The 18,007-nt window shown below is 41.4% G+C and overlaps 2 protein-coding genes across 5 annotated transcripts in view; both read right to left on the reverse strand.

Annotated features, from left to right (window-relative positions):
• Positions 1–1,435: 1,435 nt before the first annotated feature.
• slc66a1 (solute carrier family 66 member 1) lies at positions 1,436–12,120 on the reverse strand. 2 transcript variants are annotated; one of them, XM_030056634.1, is made up of 8 exons: positions 12,057–12,120; positions 8,514–8,710; positions 8,299–8,428; positions 8,030–8,117; positions 7,247–7,401; positions 3,877–3,969; positions 3,002–3,187; positions 1,436–2,535 (listed from the first exon to the last, which is right to left on the reverse strand). In XM_030056634.1, exons 2-8 carry the CDS (start codon positions 8,702–8,704, stop codon positions 2,449–2,451), a joined length of 930 nt encoding a protein of 309 aa, XP_029912494.1. In that variant the 5' UTR covers positions 8,705–8,710; positions 12,057–12,120; the 3' UTR covers positions 1,436–2,448. The 2 variants fall into 2 exon arrangements, with proteins under 2 accessions (XP_029912494.1, XP_029912493.1); XM_030056633.1 differs by lacking the exon at positions 12,057–12,120 and adding an exon at positions 10,550–11,224.
• Positions 12,121–15,089: 2,969 nt separating this feature from the next.
• Positions 15,090–18,007, reverse strand: part of trim33 (tripartite motif containing 33) — a 39,542-nt gene continuing 36,624 nt past the window's right edge. For 2 of the 3 annotated variants that reach the window (XM_030055147.1, XM_030055146.1), the window contains exons 19-20: positions 17,875–17,925; positions 15,090–15,864 (exon numbers count right to left, since the gene is read on the reverse strand). In XM_030055147.1, the coding sequence (XP_029911007.1) occupies positions 15,640–15,864; positions 17,875–17,925 (276 nt within the window). In that variant the 3' untranslated portion in view covers positions 15,090–15,639. The remainder of the gene's footprint in view (positions 15,865–17,874; positions 17,926–18,007) is intronic. The other variant, XM_030055148.1, reaches the window with a different exon arrangement.

Consider the following 18,007-nt stretch of genomic DNA (forward strand, 5'->3'; position numbering starts at 1 on the left):
TAAAAATATACAAAATATATTATAAATATACTAATTATACATATACAAACTAGCAAAAAATGTTTTGAAAAGAAAAAAGAAAATAAGAGAAAAAGGAAAATGAAATGAAAAAGAACAAATAAGCAAAAAATTGAAAATTAGCAAAACAATACTTTACAAGAAAACTATATTTATAATGATCAAAATGATATATTTAAAGGCCAAATCGGTGATACTGGATCAGATTTCTTATGTTTAAATGCTGCTGAAAGGCGTATGAATGCAGCCTTTGTTAGTTAGGTGGTAGAAAGTGATACAAAAATGACCAGAAATTTACCAAAGTATTAGTAAAATTTTACAAAAATGAGAAAACTGAATACAAAGTAAAACATTTCTTGATACAAGGCAGAATCACTTCAAACGGGCGTCCGCAGCTTATTCAAAGTCAACGTAGGGCCCCAGGGCATGAAAGCCCCTGAGCTAAGAGGCCCTTTTTCACCTCAGGAGGAATAGTTCAATAATTATATTTTATCATAAACACATCTTCCAGTTCAAAATACCAGACATTTTATCAGATTCTGTCAGACTCTGTATAACATCTCAAGATGACTGATGTGCAGGCGCGTTAACACTCTGCCTGTTACAGTCTGTGTCTGTGCCGAGGCCAGCCGTTCAACTGACTCAGCGCCCAGGGTGAACAGCTCAGCTCACCCTCGGCACTGAAGAGGTTCACACAGGTACAGATGCTTCATCACTCCTCAGCCTCGCGCTGACGGGCTGAGCACAAAACACTCCATGACATGGACACTCCATGGAAAACATAGTCAACTGTGTGCTCCAAATGTGAGCAAAATAAAAATATGCTCCTTGCATAATTCACTTATTATTCTAAGTTGAGTTATGCTTTTACAACACTGCTTTTTAGAAAACTGTAAATACAAGCAAAAGTCTGGATATGTTTTTCCAAACACTCTCCTTTTTCCATACTTGTGCATACCTGGAAATAATCAAAGTCATATTCCATACTTTTCCAGGGTAGGAGCCCTGCACAGTGATAAAATGCATAGACGTGATTTGAACCAATCAAAGCTCAGGGATGTAGGTAGGTACCTGGGGCTTGGAACAGGGGAGGGGAAACCAGGAAGTCCAAAGCTGTGGTCAGGTCATTTTCATGACATCCATGAAATGGCTTCATTAGCCAGAGTGGGGCTGAACCATGGATAGAAATATTATTATGCCCAAGTGCAATCTCCAAATCACAGGAGATGCAATTGTTTGATAGAGGTGAAATATGTGGCAAAATAGCTTTATAAAGTGAGTTAGTGTTGTGGTGCTGCAGAGACGTCCAGGCCTACAAACTTTCCAGATGTAAGGAAAAAAAAAATTATTGCAGTCTCACTCTTTTTTACCATATTGTTCAGCCTTAATCCAGAATGAAAAGACCAGAAAAAATGACTGTAATTTACCCATTTAATGTTCTCACTGCAAAACAACTGACCCACTGAATACATTTAATATTTCTACTTGTACAAAATAGACTTGTGATAAAATGTGCACAAAAAAAAAGAAGAGTGAGGATGAAACGGGGCTCACACTGTGACCCCAGACGTAGTTTGCCTCACAGAACATGCAGTTAGGAAACAAAGAAAGGTGAAAGGAGATACACAAGTGAACAATGTGACTTTTAACACCGTCCAAACATAACAGGTCAAGTATCTGTACTTCAAACAAACAGGAAAATCCAATGGACTCATCTCAATGAAAACGAAAAAATATCTAAAATGCATAAAAATACTCAGTTTGTTTGGATTAAGGCAGCTGGTATTAACTGTTCAATTAAAAACACAACACCACTACGTACATTAACACATGAACGTTTTACATTTTTACATTTGAGACCAGACACGTCGCTGCGTTCCCGTCTCTGGACCCAAAACACAGATTCAAGTTATACATATGCTATTCTGAAACACTGGAGACAAGTTGCTCTTTCTCACTTCTCATGCAGGCCGTCGTGCAGTGGCATCATAACTGTCCGCATTTCAGTACATAGCAACTTAAAGACTTAAAGTGTTTGGCAAATTTAAAACCACGGTGCAGTCTGGCTGCTCCTGCCAGCAGCAAGTCAGTCTTAAAACCACATGACATCAGGTCGAGGAGCACCTTCCCATCCGTTTCTGACACCTGAACCTTCCCTTTAAAACTAGAAAATTAAGAGCAATTAACAACAATATGACAGCACCATAATGTCATGCAATGAACCGCTTGCCTCAGTACTTGTAGTAACTAAAAATACAGATTGTATACATAAAACAAGGAGTAGAATAAATAGAACTGTAAAAGTAAAGTAAAAGCTGTTTTTCCTGTGTTTCTGCCCGGCCATAATTACATGCTGGGTATTAGATTGTCAGGGCTCATTGGGCTGAGTGTCTGTTCCAAGAACAGCCAGCAGACCCCTGGTTTGCTGGTCTAGTTGCCCAACAGAGCGGCGGTCTCGTCACTGTGGCTGTCCTCCTCCAGCCGACCACCGCGGTATATTAAGAACTGGATGCTGATCTGAAAGGGGGTGTCAAGGAAATCTAAAGAAACCTCTGAACACACGGCAATCAGATTAACGCACAATTAACCATGAAGAGTTAAGAATTGATCTGTTTTTCTGTCTTGGGGGAGGGCGCTAAAGGCTGCTGCAGACTGTACAACTGCAATTTCATTTGAATCTAATCAGCACACACTGCTGATTAAGGTAACTGTTCTATCATATTATGTACATTTATTTTTCTGACCAAAGCTGGGTGGGTTGCCCTTCCCTAAATCAAAATTGCACTTTGATAGAGTGTTGGGTTCTCTTGTTCTCTGGGTGTGATATGAGTCCACACGGTGGTGAAGTATCCTAATTAGTTGCCACTCTGCCAAGGTTAAAATTAAATATTTAATAATTTGTTCACACATTTGCAAAAATACTCCAAGGTGACTCTAGTCCTACCAGTAATGGTTTTTTCATTTTCACTTTTTGAAAGGATACTATGAGGTCGAGGGTGAGTGTGCCCAGGCTGCCAATGAGCCAGGGCAGGTGATGGATGATGTAGCTGCTCTCGCCCTGGCCCGGGTCTGGGTTCTTCAGCAGCACGCTCAGACCGTACGTAGTGTTACCCAGGATGACCAGGGCGAACAGGAAGTATGACACTCCCTCGGTCGACTTCCTCTTGTACTGCAGGGAGGGCGGGGACGGTGGAGGGAGAGCAAGACATTTGTTTTCTTGTTTTCTTCATCATTGTTATTAGTGGGAGCAGCAGTTGTATTATCTTGGGCTTCAGTGAAGAGTTTTAGCATCCCTGGGTGGTTTAAATCAGGGGTTTCCAAACTTCTTCATCTTCCTGACTTCTGAAGTCGACCTACATTAAGCCACAAATACCTATTTGAAGTGATTCTGCCCTAGGCTCCTTGATTCGAAAAGATGTTTTTGGTTTCTGTGAAGTACCTCATATAAAAGGATTCCAAGTGTTGAGATTAAAGTATAATGTTAGAATCATCAAAGTTTTTGCTGAACTGTAACAATTTCTAACAAACTAATTATAATGAAATCATACTATTCCTCATTTTGCTGAGGGGCCCCTGGAAGCCCCTGAAGGGCAGCTTTCCCGGTCTGACAGGAATAAAATCCTCAGAGGAAACACAATGAATACTTGTAATTTTGAGAAAGAAAATGGTCAAATCCAAAGATAATGTTTATCAGCTCAAACTACTGACAGCTTCAACGTAACAATATCAATTACCAGCCTTCAAACACTCATACTGGCCAAGTCCTGCTGTGCACTCAGATATGCAGCTCAGACTGCTTACTGTTAGCACTGTGCATGTGGTAAGCAGTGTTTGGACACAGTATGCGCTCCTACTCACATTAGTGTACATCTGGGGGAGCCTGGAGAAGAGGTAGAGCACCGACGACACTGAGCCGATGGAGAAGCCGATGATCTCCTTGGTGGTGAAAGCCTGGAGCGGTAGAAAGGTTGACACAGAGTTACACCAACGATTAAATCCAGGATAAAGAACCACACTAGTAGTTTTGCATGTTCAGCGTAATAGCTACAAAATGTATAAACCTCACATTTCTGCTAGTCTTTTCTTAAAGCAAGCAGTCATAATTTTGAACTCTAATATCCTCTTTCCGCACTTTTATCCAGCCACTGGTTGCCATTCATTCCACAACGATATGAAAATGAAACTTTGAGAGCCTTCAAACTTTCTTTACATCAGTACTCCATCACCGTGATAAAGTCGTCCACATTAGTTTTCCTAAAAGCAGCAGCACTGTTGGGTTTTGATGACTTGAAAATGGACAGAGTGATGTGGTGTCTCATTTGCTTTACTCAGCAAATTAAAAGTTCTGTGGTTTTTGGATGGAAGCGGCACTGCAATCATTTTAGAAGTATTTTAAGATGTTTTGAAGTCTTTCATGTCTCTCATGACATTGTTGAGCTGTGGGAGGAGCACTCAGTACCCTCCTTCAATCCAGAGTTAACTGCACACAGCTGAACTCATCCTGCATGGAGCAGTGCCCCTATAAGTAACAGAGGAAATAACTGCTCTGTTTGCTCTGCCAACCACAAGATCTGTCCCCTTATGCCTGTAAAGTACATCAGAGTTTTCCCCATTGCTTGAGTTTGAAAATGCAATGTAACTGCAGTATTGTCTTTGCCTAGATATTTCGTTCTGAGCAGCTGAGATCTTTTGCTTGTCAGTTAAGAATAGTTTTAAGGATGTATCTGAAACTAATGTCTTTGTTATGCATTTCTTTATATAATTAATAAAGAGCACCACTTGCTGTCACTGAGGGAAAAGTTCTTGTGACGATAAACACCTTTATTGTGGAACCTGCTGCCTCACTCTCCCTAGTTTGTTTACCTCAATTTCAATATCGGATGTCACTAAGCTCCAGTCCTCTCATCAACTGGGTTATGTCTAAGAAGATGTGTGTGTTTGTGTGTGTAGAGCTACTGTGGACAGACCGGTGATGCAACACTGGGAAGAGGGAAGCAGTTACCTGACAAAAGTCCACTGCAAGTTAACTTAAGTGCACTTAGAACCTTCGTGGTCACATTTTCAGCAATAAAAGACATCCACTAATGTTCAGGTCCACACAATAGACAGTAAAACTTTTTTAGAAATGTGTTCTGTTCCAATGTGTGTGTGCCCAGCACAGACTGATGGCCTTTCACTCTGTGCTGGAGAGAACGTCACTGATTCTCCAAACGTTACTGTTTCAGCTGCTCACTGCTCAGTGACGGTGCTGAGCAGATGCTATCGCTAACTAACGTCAGCTTTCACTGTAGCTCACTGTCTAATGTCGAGTGCTGTGGGCTTGGCAGGCAGTCGTTTCTTACAAAAATCTCTCAAGCAGAGACAAGTCATGTTGTTTCCTGGTGTTCAGTTTTATTCCAATATTAAAGACAGCAGGACTCGAAGTCTTTCATTTTACATGTAAGTGTCCTCCTGTGTCACTGTTTGAAAAATTATATGGGTGTATCTGAAATTTTCTGACATCAAGAATTCAATTCTGTCTCTATTTCATCCTTCAGATCTGTGTGACACTTCTTTATGTCATGTCTCACAGGAAGTAAGCATGCTTCACAATATTTGAAATGCAAATTATAAGCTCACATTTCATTCTGAATTTACCATGGCCTTTTCTAAATATTTTCTCAGCATACAGTCTTGGTTTTATCTCTACTCAAATTTACTTTACTTTAATTTATCAGTGTGAGTGGGTCTAATTTTAGAGGGGTGGTGACGCTAAATCAAACAGGGTGCCACCTCATTTGTGCACTGAAAGAGCCCCCTGCTGGACATGTATTTATTTTCTTATTGTTTGTAATGTGAATGAGTTATAGGCTACATAAAACCCCTCTCTCTATTGGCTTCTGTCCTTAGACCACACTCATACTGGGCTTAACAGATTTCCCTCTGAAACAGTAACGTCGACCTACCACACTAGATTTCACTTCTTCTTGAGACATAGTATCTCCTTTTCAACTTTCGACTGCTCTGCTTATGTATTCTGTGCACACACACACACACAATGCCAGAGTGTTCGAGCCTGGTTTGAGTTGACGTTGACAAGACACAGCGACATTGTGTTCATGGAACTGCTTCGGCCTCAAGTAACAGTCAACGTTAACTCAAACTGGACTTTTTCACCTGAGCACAGATTTCATTCGTGCTGCTGATGAAATACCCTGACCCTCCAGTTAAGGACAGATAACAACAACAATACGAATACTGATGATAAGGATACATCTAGCAGTCATGTCTCAATTGTATTCATCTGGTGATTTTATTTCTTCTGTGTACACGCCAAAAATTGTCCCCCAGTAAATGTTTTCAGTACGTTACAATGTACTGTCCTCTTATTAAAATGCCAATATTTACCTGATGTCTTAGAGTGGACGGGAATGACTGGAATGACTGGAATGTCTTTTTATGTCTCTTTAGATAGATAGATAGATACTTTATTCAACCCGAAGGAAATTCCCAGTTTTAAGCAGTATCCACAGATTACAAGATTAAATAAATAAAAAATAAAGAATAAGAGATGACACTGGAGATCTAAGTACAACAATGTGCAAAAAATGCACAAAATACCGTGTGCATAGGTGTATACAATGTGCACAGATGTAGGTCAATGTGCAAATTGAGAAGAAATATACAGTATAAACAGATGATAAATAGCAGAAAGCAATATAAACACTATAAATGAAATCTTTAGTAGAAAAATGATTTGCAGAATGGTTTGCTGCAATGTAAAATATAATGTAATAGTCAGTGGGACAAACATTAAGAATCACTGGCACACTCCGTTAAAGACACCATGAAATGGACTTTTACTTTCTCGTTTTGATGTAGTAACAGGATGTTTGTATCAGTTTGGGGGAGAAACACTATTTTATTTTATTTTATTTTATTTTATTTTATTTTATTTTATTTATTTATTTTTTTTATTTGTATTTTATTTTAATTAATTTATTAATTTATTTGTTTGCTTTAATATGAAGAGAAAGACAATTTTATTGAAGGGATAGGTGGATGAGAGGGGATGTTTAAAGATTTGTGAAGATTCCTTGGTTAAAATTTTAATTTTCACCCACTAGTGCTGGATGATGTCACTTTTACTGTGATACTGTGTTTTACAGTTAGTAGAAGTCATGTGAGGTCATTCCATGGGGATTTTAACTGGGCTGGTTCACTGACTGGCTGACTAAGCACATCTCACCTGAATAGTAGTTGAGAGCAAGGCGCGACCTTTGAACTCAGAGTGTAGTGCCTCCTGCTGGGCTCCCAGTCCATCGATGGAGGTGAGGCTGGCAGTGAGGATGGTGGTGGGGCCCAGGACACAGGCCACGCCCACCACATTTAAAAGCGTCCTGTCTGCAGAGGAGAGCAGGAAAAGGGGACAGTTGGGTTCACCATCAATACTGAGTCTCAGCACATTCCTCCAGACAGACCAAAGTGTGTGAGAGGTCATCAGTGAGGGAACAAATACCGCAGCCACGGCAGGCACGTAATGACATCATTCCAGGGTTCAGGGATTATCTCTCTCCACTGTCTGGACGGGTCTTGGATCATTGTTCCTCCGCACTGATCTAAGAAGCTTGCTCACTATGTGCAGCTATGTCACATAAAATTGATCTTTTAGATAAACAGCAGCGCCGTGGAGATTGTTGAACTATTTTGCGATTGTATGGCTGACTGGGGATAAAATGCACACCTGACTTTTACATGATAACGACCAGTGCTGAATCATTTAATTACCTATGCTGTCCAAGGTACAGAGTTGGACAACGCTGATGCCCGTTTCACTTCTGTTTCTGTTTACTAAGATGCGCATGTCTCACATACCAAATAAGACACTTCTTCCCCCAACCTACCCCCTTGTTTTGATCAGTTTGTCAATATATGTAAGGCATGAGTCCCACATCACTGGCCAAAGACATTTGAAACATTAACTGAGTGTTCCGGGGAAAAAAAAAAAGATTCTTGGAGAAAAAGCACTCACTTCCACGAAGTTTGTTCTTTGTCATGTAGTAAAAGTACATGGCTAACATCAGCAGATCAGCCAGGACATAATAAACCGCTGTGTACGTCTGGATGAGGGAGAGAGAAAGAAATGATGGTGAGAAATAACAGAAACAAAAACCATTTGGGAACTGTCCGTTAAAAATCATTTACGTAGGTCATGCTGTCTTTGTCGGTTCATCTGTTGCCTCACCAAGGTTACTACCCGACAACTGACTCAAACATTTTGAGTATTTAACCGCCAGTCACCTGAAGTGGAAGCTGGTCTGCTAAGAAGGAGCCCACCAGATTGCAGCTGTCGCCTCCCAGCCAAAGCAACAAAAACCAAATAGAGAGAGCACTGTCCATGTTCCCTGTTTTGCAAGAGCTGTAGTACTGCCTGTGAACAGAGATAGAACACAACTGAAGATCTGAGGTGTGAAGACGTGCCAATGAGAGAATGAGATACAGCCAGAAACACTTACGGCATTGAAGACACCATGAAGCAGACAATGGACAGCAGGCCGAGGTAGACACTGGCCATATCCCTGGCATCCTGGGCGCATTCACCAAGGCCGTCCCAAACCCACTCTGACCCATTGGGGCAGAGAGAAGTGAAGTTTCCTCCGCCGATCGATCCAAAGCCCCCCCGAGTGAGAACTCCCTCTGACGTCATGTTCAGCTTGAAGAGAAAAGCCTCTGTCAATATCCCAACGAGTAAACCCAAGTCTTAAAGGCAGACTATGCAGTTTCAAAGGGGAGGGCATCCCACCGTGTTATGATGTGGTAAAGAATGATGAACACCACTCAACTCTGTGTTGAGTGGTGCCAGTTCAGGACAACTCTTTTACCCCATCATAACCCAAAATATAAGAGCATTTCACTCCATTGTTTATGTTTTTGTGTACATTTGACATGGAAACATTAGATACAATACGTTATGAAATACTTTCTTAATCCCCCAGGAGTGAAAGTGAGTGCCACCATACATGTAGGACAGACTACAGATAGCACAATAACACAAGAAACATACACATCACAAGACAGTACAAAACAAGCTGAGAGCACACAAAGAGTGTAAACATAATAAACAGTGTTAACATCAGTGTGACTGTACTAGTGATCTACATCAACATATTCATGGCCTTTTGTTTTGTGCACTTGTACTTTTGAGAATTTTTAAAGTTAGTCATTTTTATTTCGGTACATTTTTGCTTGAGTGTTGTACTACAATTTAAATCATATCCATTACAGAGAACAAATGATCAGTGACAGATTGTGGAACCTTTAAAATGCTCAGTCAGCAAAGATGAGAAGAGGAACCTGCGTCTACTTTGTTGGTTCTGCATTTTTGTCATTTTCATATTTCACCGTCAAAGCTGCACCATGAAAAACTGCAGATGGTCGATGGAAGTGAGGACCGTTCAGACTCAGCTGGTAAAAATGTAGAATAGGGGTGGCGAAAGGGGGAAAATATCAGTGAGTTGGCCTGACGATGAGAACCATGTAGACCCAACGATCACATGATGTGCTTATTTCACATTTGCCAGGTGAGTCTACAGGGTCCTCACTTCAGTTTAGCATACTGCTTTAAAGGCATCTAGTTTGCAGTGTGTTCTCTCCTCCATTTGTAACTGCATGGAAAAGATCACAGCTAACACAGTTACTGTTTGGAAAAAGGAGCTCAGTCACTTTAACTCATTTTAAATGAGACACTTTTTACTTTTACTTGAGTAGATTTTTACTGCAGTACTTCTACTTAGGTAAAATATCAGCAATGTAACAGTACTTCTGAGTACTTTGAGCAGAAATTTGTAGTACTCTTTCCACCATTGAGTACACGGGATGATCCTCATCTTGCATCACATTCTTGAGGTTCCTACCCATACTTTGCTCCATGAAGACTTCTAGCGAGTTAGGGGTCACGCCAATGATGGATCCTCCCTCATCAGTTTAGATTCAAGATGGGCATGTGACATTCATTTTAACAATTTTTAGTCCTGGCATGAACCCGAGGGGTCCTATCCTTCCTCAGCCTGATCCTTGACATTAGTAAACAAGTGAAAGTCGAAACTGCATAGTCTGCCTTTGAGCTTTCATTATACTGCCACCTTGGCTGATCTGCCCTATATACAAGCATTATTCATATGGTAAAACGGCAGGGGCAACAAAACGAATGTATTATGTCAACAGCTGTAAACATATTAGTGCCACGTAGTGCCGACCTTCTCACTGCTTCATCGCCCAGTTAAAATCAACCATGTAACTTAAGACAGCGATGGAAATATCACATCTGGCTCACAAATGCTGAAATGACACAATTACCCAGTTAATTTAGCACTGCTGTAAACAGGATCAAAGGTTAATCGACTAATGAAGACAAAACAGAAACGGGCGACATTTGGTTGCGGTTTCAATGACAGTAAGACAGCCTATGGCTAAACCTATCCGTCGAAAACGTCCACTAAACGACCTGGTGGATCACATGAGAAATGGTGAAAAGCATTAAAAGTGTTCTTGCCTTTTCCCGCTGGCTCTTGCTGGCTGAACAAAACCTTTCAGACGTCTGGCATCGCTGGAGAGACAACACGGAAGCAGCCTGTAAACAATCTCCTCTCGAGCGCGCTGATTTGACCACGGGCTGTGTCGTCACGAGCACGGGGCGGGGCTTCAGTAAAGCAGCTGACCGGCGGATTATGTTGCACGCTCGTGAGCACTCAAAACAAGCCAACAGTCAAAATGTAGGCTAGCGTTCAGCTTAACGGCACTTCTACCAGCAGTTTGAAAAGCAGCGGTGACGCCGTCATTTGTTATAATAAGTTTCAGTTTCCCACTCTCAGTTCCGCAAAATGATACGTAATGGTCTGCTGTAAAAGTTAACATTGCCGTGTTTTCTGCAATTAGGTAGCGCGAGCAATGCCTCTCGTGTCCACGCGCTCACACATTTCACATGTTCTCATCACATATCAACAAGCCCTGTTAAAACGGCCGACACGCTCCCCGTGGGAATTCACTCATTAGTCTTGAGCCATTTCCATCGATAAGAGGCCCGACATTTTTTCTAAGAGCTCTGCATTTTAGTATTAAGCCGCGAAAGCCGCGTCACTAATCACTAATCACGTTCAGTTCCGCCACGTTCAAGTTTAAGGGCAAAATAGAAACTCCCTCTACCCGCGAGCAATGCGAGTGAGAGACGAACATAGCCTACCACGGTCCATTAAAAAAAAAAAGAAAAAAGTCATTTTGATTATTAGTAAACAAAAACACCTGGCACACGATGACTTGTGACCTTTCAGTAAGTCGTTGGGAGCCAATCATCAATTCGGTCTTCAATAAACACAGTAATCGATCACTTACTAACATTTCCATAATTGATTGCCCTATTTGTTATACAATCACGTCCAACAAGGTATCATTAAGGTGGTTTCGAACAGTGGATCACCTATAAAAGCTGGGCTTTTATTCACCCTTATATTATCTTTGAAATCAATTTGACCCCATTGAGAGTTTAACGTCTCTAAATCCGTGATTAACGACGTTTTTTTCTTCATTTTTAATGAGCTACCCTAATTTAAGTGGGGACAAGTGAGTAAACATAAAATTAACATGTTTTCAGTGTCTTGGGGGAGGTTGTTTTCTGCAGTCAACAAGGCACATAGATTACCTGACATAAACTAGGGTGACAATTTTATTTTAATCATTACCTGGAGGTTTTAATTGCTAGAACCAAAGATCCCCATTTGATTAATATAATATTCTATTAAATAGAAAATTTAAAGTTAAAACAGGCAACAGCGCATTCTGGTAAATTAGATGTCTGCCAAATTCCTATAGTGGATGTCAGCTATGCGATAAATGTTGCGCTCAAAAATACCTGCACTTCAGCCTATCAGCCAGAAACACAGGAATGGCCGATTGATATGCTGGCCATATGAGAGACAGGAGGTGTCAGCTGACTCAGGTGAGTTCAAACATGTGAGGTGCAGAGACATAAGGACATTTGGTTAAGGAAAATATAAATCCCCTACCTGTGGAGGAGGAAGACGCTGACCTTGTAACCCCGCGCTCAGACTTGGAGTGAGATGAAATGGAGATGTGTCCTCATGGCACAGCGGCTGGCCAGATGTGAGGTGTGTCAGCTGACAGTCTGACGCTCTGACGACTCAGCAGCCTTCCTGCTGAGGTCAGGGCGTGCGGCTCTGCTGTCGCGTGCCCTGTAATGACTGCTCCCGTCGCGCACTTCTCATAAAACTCACTTCCGATCGCTGAGGTCGCATGTACAAGCTGACACTCGTTCAGGCGCCTGTGGCCGGAGTTAAGGATCAAATGGACCCTGTAAAAAGATCTTTCTTTTTCTGTTGTTGTTGTTGAAAAATTAAGTGGTAGGCCTACAGAGGTAGGTTGTGCTGCAGCTGCGGAATAAACTAGACTAGAAATGCTTATCAAGCATATAATTAACTGTAATGCCTAAAAATGCCTGCCAACATAAGAGTGCACCAACAAAAACATAGCACAGTAGTTAATATTTGCACAGAATGTCGTGCAAGAGCATAATGCTGTAGTTATGCATGGATGGGAGAATATGGGCTATGATTCTGATAAATACATTGATGTAGAGCTACTGTATAACATGTAAATTTAGCGTTAAGTTGTCACAGATAATGCGCACATTCAGGGCCGTTTCTAGCTTTATGGGGCCCCTATGCAAAATGTTGCCCCCCGCCCTTCAAATACACACCAAATCTGTGTCATATTCCATACTGACTACATTTATATGCACACCATATTCCGATTCGGGTCAATATTCTGGTTAAGGTAATTTTCCAAATAATGTGTTTATATGCGCTGTGGCAACTGGAATATTCCGTTTACATGTTACTTGGCATATTCCCGTGGCGTATTCCACTCTATTGCATAATGTGACACTCAGCCGCGGGGGGCAGCAATAAGCCTATAGGCGTCTGGTCTGCCGGAAACACAGAAGAAGAAGAAGAAGCTGTAGCTATTTCTGTGTTTTCTCCCATTGATATCCTCCATGATATTTAAGTCTTTGATCAGCTGAAGGCAGTCTGCAGTCTCCTGGCTCTTGCTGCTTTTCGCCATGTCGTTCTCCCCGCTTGCAGTAACCATAGCAACAAAGACGCCCCAGGATTCCTTGTGAATCGGGCATGCACAGACGTAACTGAATATTCCAGTTCAGGGCATTTTCCAATTAAGGTGTTTACATGGCAGAATATTCCGGTTGGAACAGGCACATGCCAGGGGTCTTATTCGGAATTTTCTCCAACTGGAATATGACCTTAATCTGGTTCGGTGTGTGTTTACATGACTCGTGCGCAACCGGAATATTGCGGATATTCCGAATAATACAGGAATATGGTGTGCACGTAAATGCGCTCACTGTTTACTTGTATCTCTGCTCTCTGCCTCAAACATAACCCAGTCCTTGTAAAAGGGAAAAGAGGATTTTTTTTCCAGTTTCTGTACTCAAGGGGAATTAACCCACATTAGCTGGCTTTCCACTGTGGCGCCAAACGTTGGCATGCTAGTGTGTGCCAAGGCCAGCTGCATTTCCATTGTCACTTCCAGTCTTTGACCGCGCCTTGGTCGGGCTGTCAGGGCCAGTTTCCACGTGCTATTAGCCAACCAAATACCCATGAGCCAGACAGGACTAACCAAGGTCTGAGGTGGAGTTAAGGGCTTACCTGGCTTGTGGCAGGGAGACGGGTGCAGCTGATAAGTACAGATATCAGTGCAGCAGCTCGCTTTTGTAGCAGAAAAATAATGGTGAAAAGAAAAATGGAGAGCAAGCAGCAGTCCTGGTCAAACAGGGACATAAGGGCTGTGCTCACTATCTGGGCAGAGGAGAATGTCCAGTGTCAAATTGATGGTTTTTGCTGAAATGAAGACGTTATGTGACACATAGTGAGAGGGGCTGGCGGCAGTGGGGATCCAATGCACAACGGGACAGGCCTGCCAAAAACTGAAAAAACGGACGCCTTGGTACAAGGCAGGTAAAACACACAACACACAAAGTGGTGATCAGAGGAAAAATAACCCTTCCATTCTGCAGTAGTCAGTTGATGCCGGGTGTGCAGACTTTATACAGAGGCAGCATGTGATGGAGGGGTTATAGAGCAAGACTGCAGGGCTAATGGCACGACAGTAGAAATGCAAATGATTTTTGAAGATAGCGCTAGCTCGCAGTGGCAGGACCGTGGAAAGCCAGACTGCCTGCTGGTGTAGTCCAGGCTGTGTCTACTGTGAGGACATGAGTCAGTACACAATAAAGTCAGACTTTTATTTTGGAAATATTTCTATTTTCTGTATTTCTTGGGGGAAAGGAAATCAGGACATCCTCACCCTACAAAACTTCACCTATAAATCCCAATTGAGCAGCACCTTCTCACACACTCTGAAACAGGGATTTTTTTTTTCTTTTTTTTTTGCCGTTTCCTTTCATTACCATAACAGTTCTTAAAATATCTGTCAGACATCACCAGTGCATCAATACATCACAATGTGGTGATGATGATTTTGGGGCCCTTTGGCGGTTGTGGGGTCCCAATGCACAACCATAGTCTGCATAAAGCAAGAAATGGTTCTGCGAATATTAAGCTGCAACTGTGTTGAATAACCTATATGTAGACTACTACCTGTATCTAAATCAATCATTGCATGGCCACAGGCATGCTGATATACTGAAATGTCTACTTTACAGGCTATGTAAGTTAAAGTTGTGTGTTCATGTTTTAAGATTTATTAATCCCTGACAGACATTTAACAAAAAGTGCTTAGTGTAATTTTAATGTCGTTTTTTTTTTGTTTTTTGTACGACTTACTGACATTTTACATCTTAACGGCTTATTTAGACTTTTCCCTGACAGTCAAAAGGGGAAATACCATGTCACAATATAGAATACTGTATTATCAAATTCTGATCTTGCATTTGCAAAACAGAGGAAATGGTCATAACTTTGTAACATAGTCACACTGTTGTTGATATTCTTTGTAGTTCTCTGGCAAACCCTGCCCTACTCAACACCACACAACATCTGCACTGATATAGTTCAAGAAGAGGTTTTATTGATGACGCACCCAGACATCTACAGGAATACCTTCAGTGGGCTAGATTCTCTTATTTACATAATGCTTCCACAAAGTCATACAAATACTTGATAGGTTTCATGTCAAAGTATAGATATAATCCATTAAGATCTGGGAATGGGCGATTCAAATGTTTTATAAAGCAAATGTCACAACAAATCTACAAACATAATAATGGATGATAGAAAAGAATTTACCAGTCATTAACTTAACTACCGCAAAACAAATCCTACTTCAAAATCTGTACAAGCAAAGTTCATGAGTGTCCGTGAATTGAGGAGATGCAGCTCTTCTGTTGTTCTGTCTTCAGTCCAGACAAAGGCAGATTTCTTATGTATCTGACAATAAATCTTTCAAAGGCAAGGATGAGACAAACCTAGCAGTTTGTACAATGAATCTCGTCCTTCACGTCTGTCACCTCGAACAAAGGAGAAGTGTGGGAGATGAGGAAGACAGCTGTTTCACTTCTCCTGTCTTCTGTTCTGTGGTGTGTCCCCCACCCCCTCACTTGATGTGCACCACTTTCTCATCTGTTTTTAACCGCTTGCGTCTCGGCTGTATGAAATCGTCTTCCGAGTCATCGGTGGGCTCCTCCTCCTCCTTCTCCTCTGTGTCCACGGACTCGGTTTCAGGCGTTTCGGGGAAGCTCTGTCCTGGGAACATCTCCAGCAGCTTCTCCTCAAAGTAGACGCTCACTGCCTTTCCGGACGTGGCCATCTCTGATCCCGCCTGCCAGAGGAGGAAGGGAGGAAGACGGACGGAGAGGGTGAAGAGTGATGTGGAGGAAGGAGGTATAAGAGCATTGGTGAGCAGGAGGAATGAATGAGTTGAAGCAGGGAGGAGGAAGAGGAGGAGGCGAGGAGGAGAAAAATTAGAGCTGATTAAGACTCTGGGTGGCAGGGCTGGTCCTGGCTCAACCTTGCTGTACAGAGCAGAGATATCCTGACCCCCTACAGTGGCTCCAGGAAGGATTTACAATGTCTGGTTCTAAGTTATTCCATACAATGTAACAGTCCTACAACAAACCAGCAGGACAACAACAGGGTATCTACAAGTTCTGAACACCATTAACCTTTAAAGTAAAATTGAACTTTGGCAGAGTGTTGGGTTGTGTAGTTGCCTGGATGTTGTATGAGTCCACACGGTAGTGGAGTATCCTTGTTAGTAGCTCATTTCTATCTCTCCGTTCACTTCCATAGCAAAACAGCTCCCAAAATAACACGTAATATGCATAAATGCATGTGAACAAAGCAGATTATGCCAACATAAAAAACAAGTCCCCGTACCCATTTTTTAAAAAATGTAATTACATTAATTTGCCAGTGCTATCAGTTTGTTTTTTTCCTGGTGCAAGACCCCTATGCAAACATTTCCTGCATGTGCTGCCTGTCGGATCTACTTTCCAGTTCAAATAGAGAAAATAAAAAGAACAGTGCTGTTTAATTTCCTCAAAAATGGGGACCAGGACTTATGGCTTTTGATTCTGGCATAGTCTGCGTTGTTGATGTTGGTTTTGCACTAAAAGTGTTATTTTGGGAGCTGTTTTAATGCACGATGCAAGTGAACGGAGAGACAGGCATACATTTTTCTATTTCACTAAACTGGAAAGACTCTAAAACCTCATTTCATGCTAAATGGCTCAGGGATATTGAATTAAATCTAAAACTAGGGAAGATCAAATTCTCCCTGAAGGGCATAAAACTGAGCTTAGAAAGAAATGAACTCCATAACTCTCTCTTATAACTCTCTACTTTTACTGCGATTACAATTTGGAAAGACTTTAAGTTGTCAGGTGTGATTTTTACAATGTATACAAGATCTATATGTTAAACATTCTAGAAATTGTTAAAAATTCAATAAAAAGATGTTGGGGGGAAAAAGGCACATAGTATTGTTAATTAGCAGTCTAGGGGAACATTGAGCAACTAATGAGGATATTTTGCCACTATGTGGACAACACTCTACCAAAGGTCATCTTTTTATGGTCAGTTAGAATAACACATTAAACCAATTCCACACTTGAAATAAATAAAGGTCTGCACGACTGGGCTGATCTCTCAACACAAAAACAGCACAGTAAGATATCCTGACAATTATTTTAACAGCTCTCAAACCAAATTTACAGGCGTGTTCACACCTGCCATGTGAGTCCTCTTCCGAGAGAGCCGTGATGCAGTTCATTAACAATAAGACTGTAATCCAAACCAGCTACAGTAATTGAGCCCAAAACAAAAGGGTTTATGGGTAAAAGGAGAGAGACTTTGACATCTGATAGCTAGCAGTTCTTAATGCTTGGAAAGACTAAGAAGACAAGATGAACCAAGAATAAACAGCAATGTGTACCGATGCTGATTACAGCAAAGAGCTCAAAGAAGTAAATCATGCCAAGCTAAAATCACCAGGACTATAACCTGAGCTATAATAACTGCATTTATGGCTTTGCGTGTGCGTGTGTGTGTGTGTGTGTGTGTGTGTGTGTGTGTGTGTATATATATATATATATATATATATATATATATATATGATATAGAACATCTTTATACTTTCAGGACCTGCAGACACCCTGCAACATTTTCACAGTAACAGTATGGCATCATAAGCTTCTAGATGTTTTAAATGTCTTAAGTCAGTCTTTGTGAAATCTCTGTTTCACATGTATGGTTAAAACATTTCCTGGAACCTGAGTGTGTGTGTGTGTGGGGGGGGCAGGACATCTGTGCTCTATTTGAAACGGCTTACCTGCGCATTAATCTGTTTCTCCTCATCATATACCTGGATTATTCGAGACATCTAAAAAGGGGTAATAACATTACAATAAAGACAGTACAGCAGCAGGGGGAAAGGAAAAGCGTTCACAGCACAGGCAGGTTAG

The sequence above is a fragment of the Myripristis murdjan genome, chromosome 7, assembly GCF_902150065.1.
Source record: "Myripristis murdjan chromosome 7, fMyrMur1.1, whole genome shotgun sequence".
NCBI classification, from domain to species: Eukaryota; Metazoa; Chordata; class Actinopteri; order Holocentriformes; family Holocentridae; genus Myripristis; species Myripristis murdjan.

Excerpts from the sequence above, each read along its gene's own strand:
- slc66a1 (XM_030056634.1), bottom strand. The coding sequence starts at position 8,704 with ATGACGTCAGAGGGAGTTCTCACTCGGGGGGGCTTTGGATCGATCGGC. Across the intron at positions 8,429-8,513 it reads TTCATGGTGTCTTCAATGCC|GCAGTACTACAGCTCTTGCA; the intron begins GTAAGTGTTTCT and ends CTCTGTTCACAG. Across the intron at positions 3,970-7,246 it reads TGCTCTCAACTACTATTCAG|GCTTTCACCACCAAGGAGAT; the intron begins GTGAGATGTGCT and ends CTACCGCTCCAG.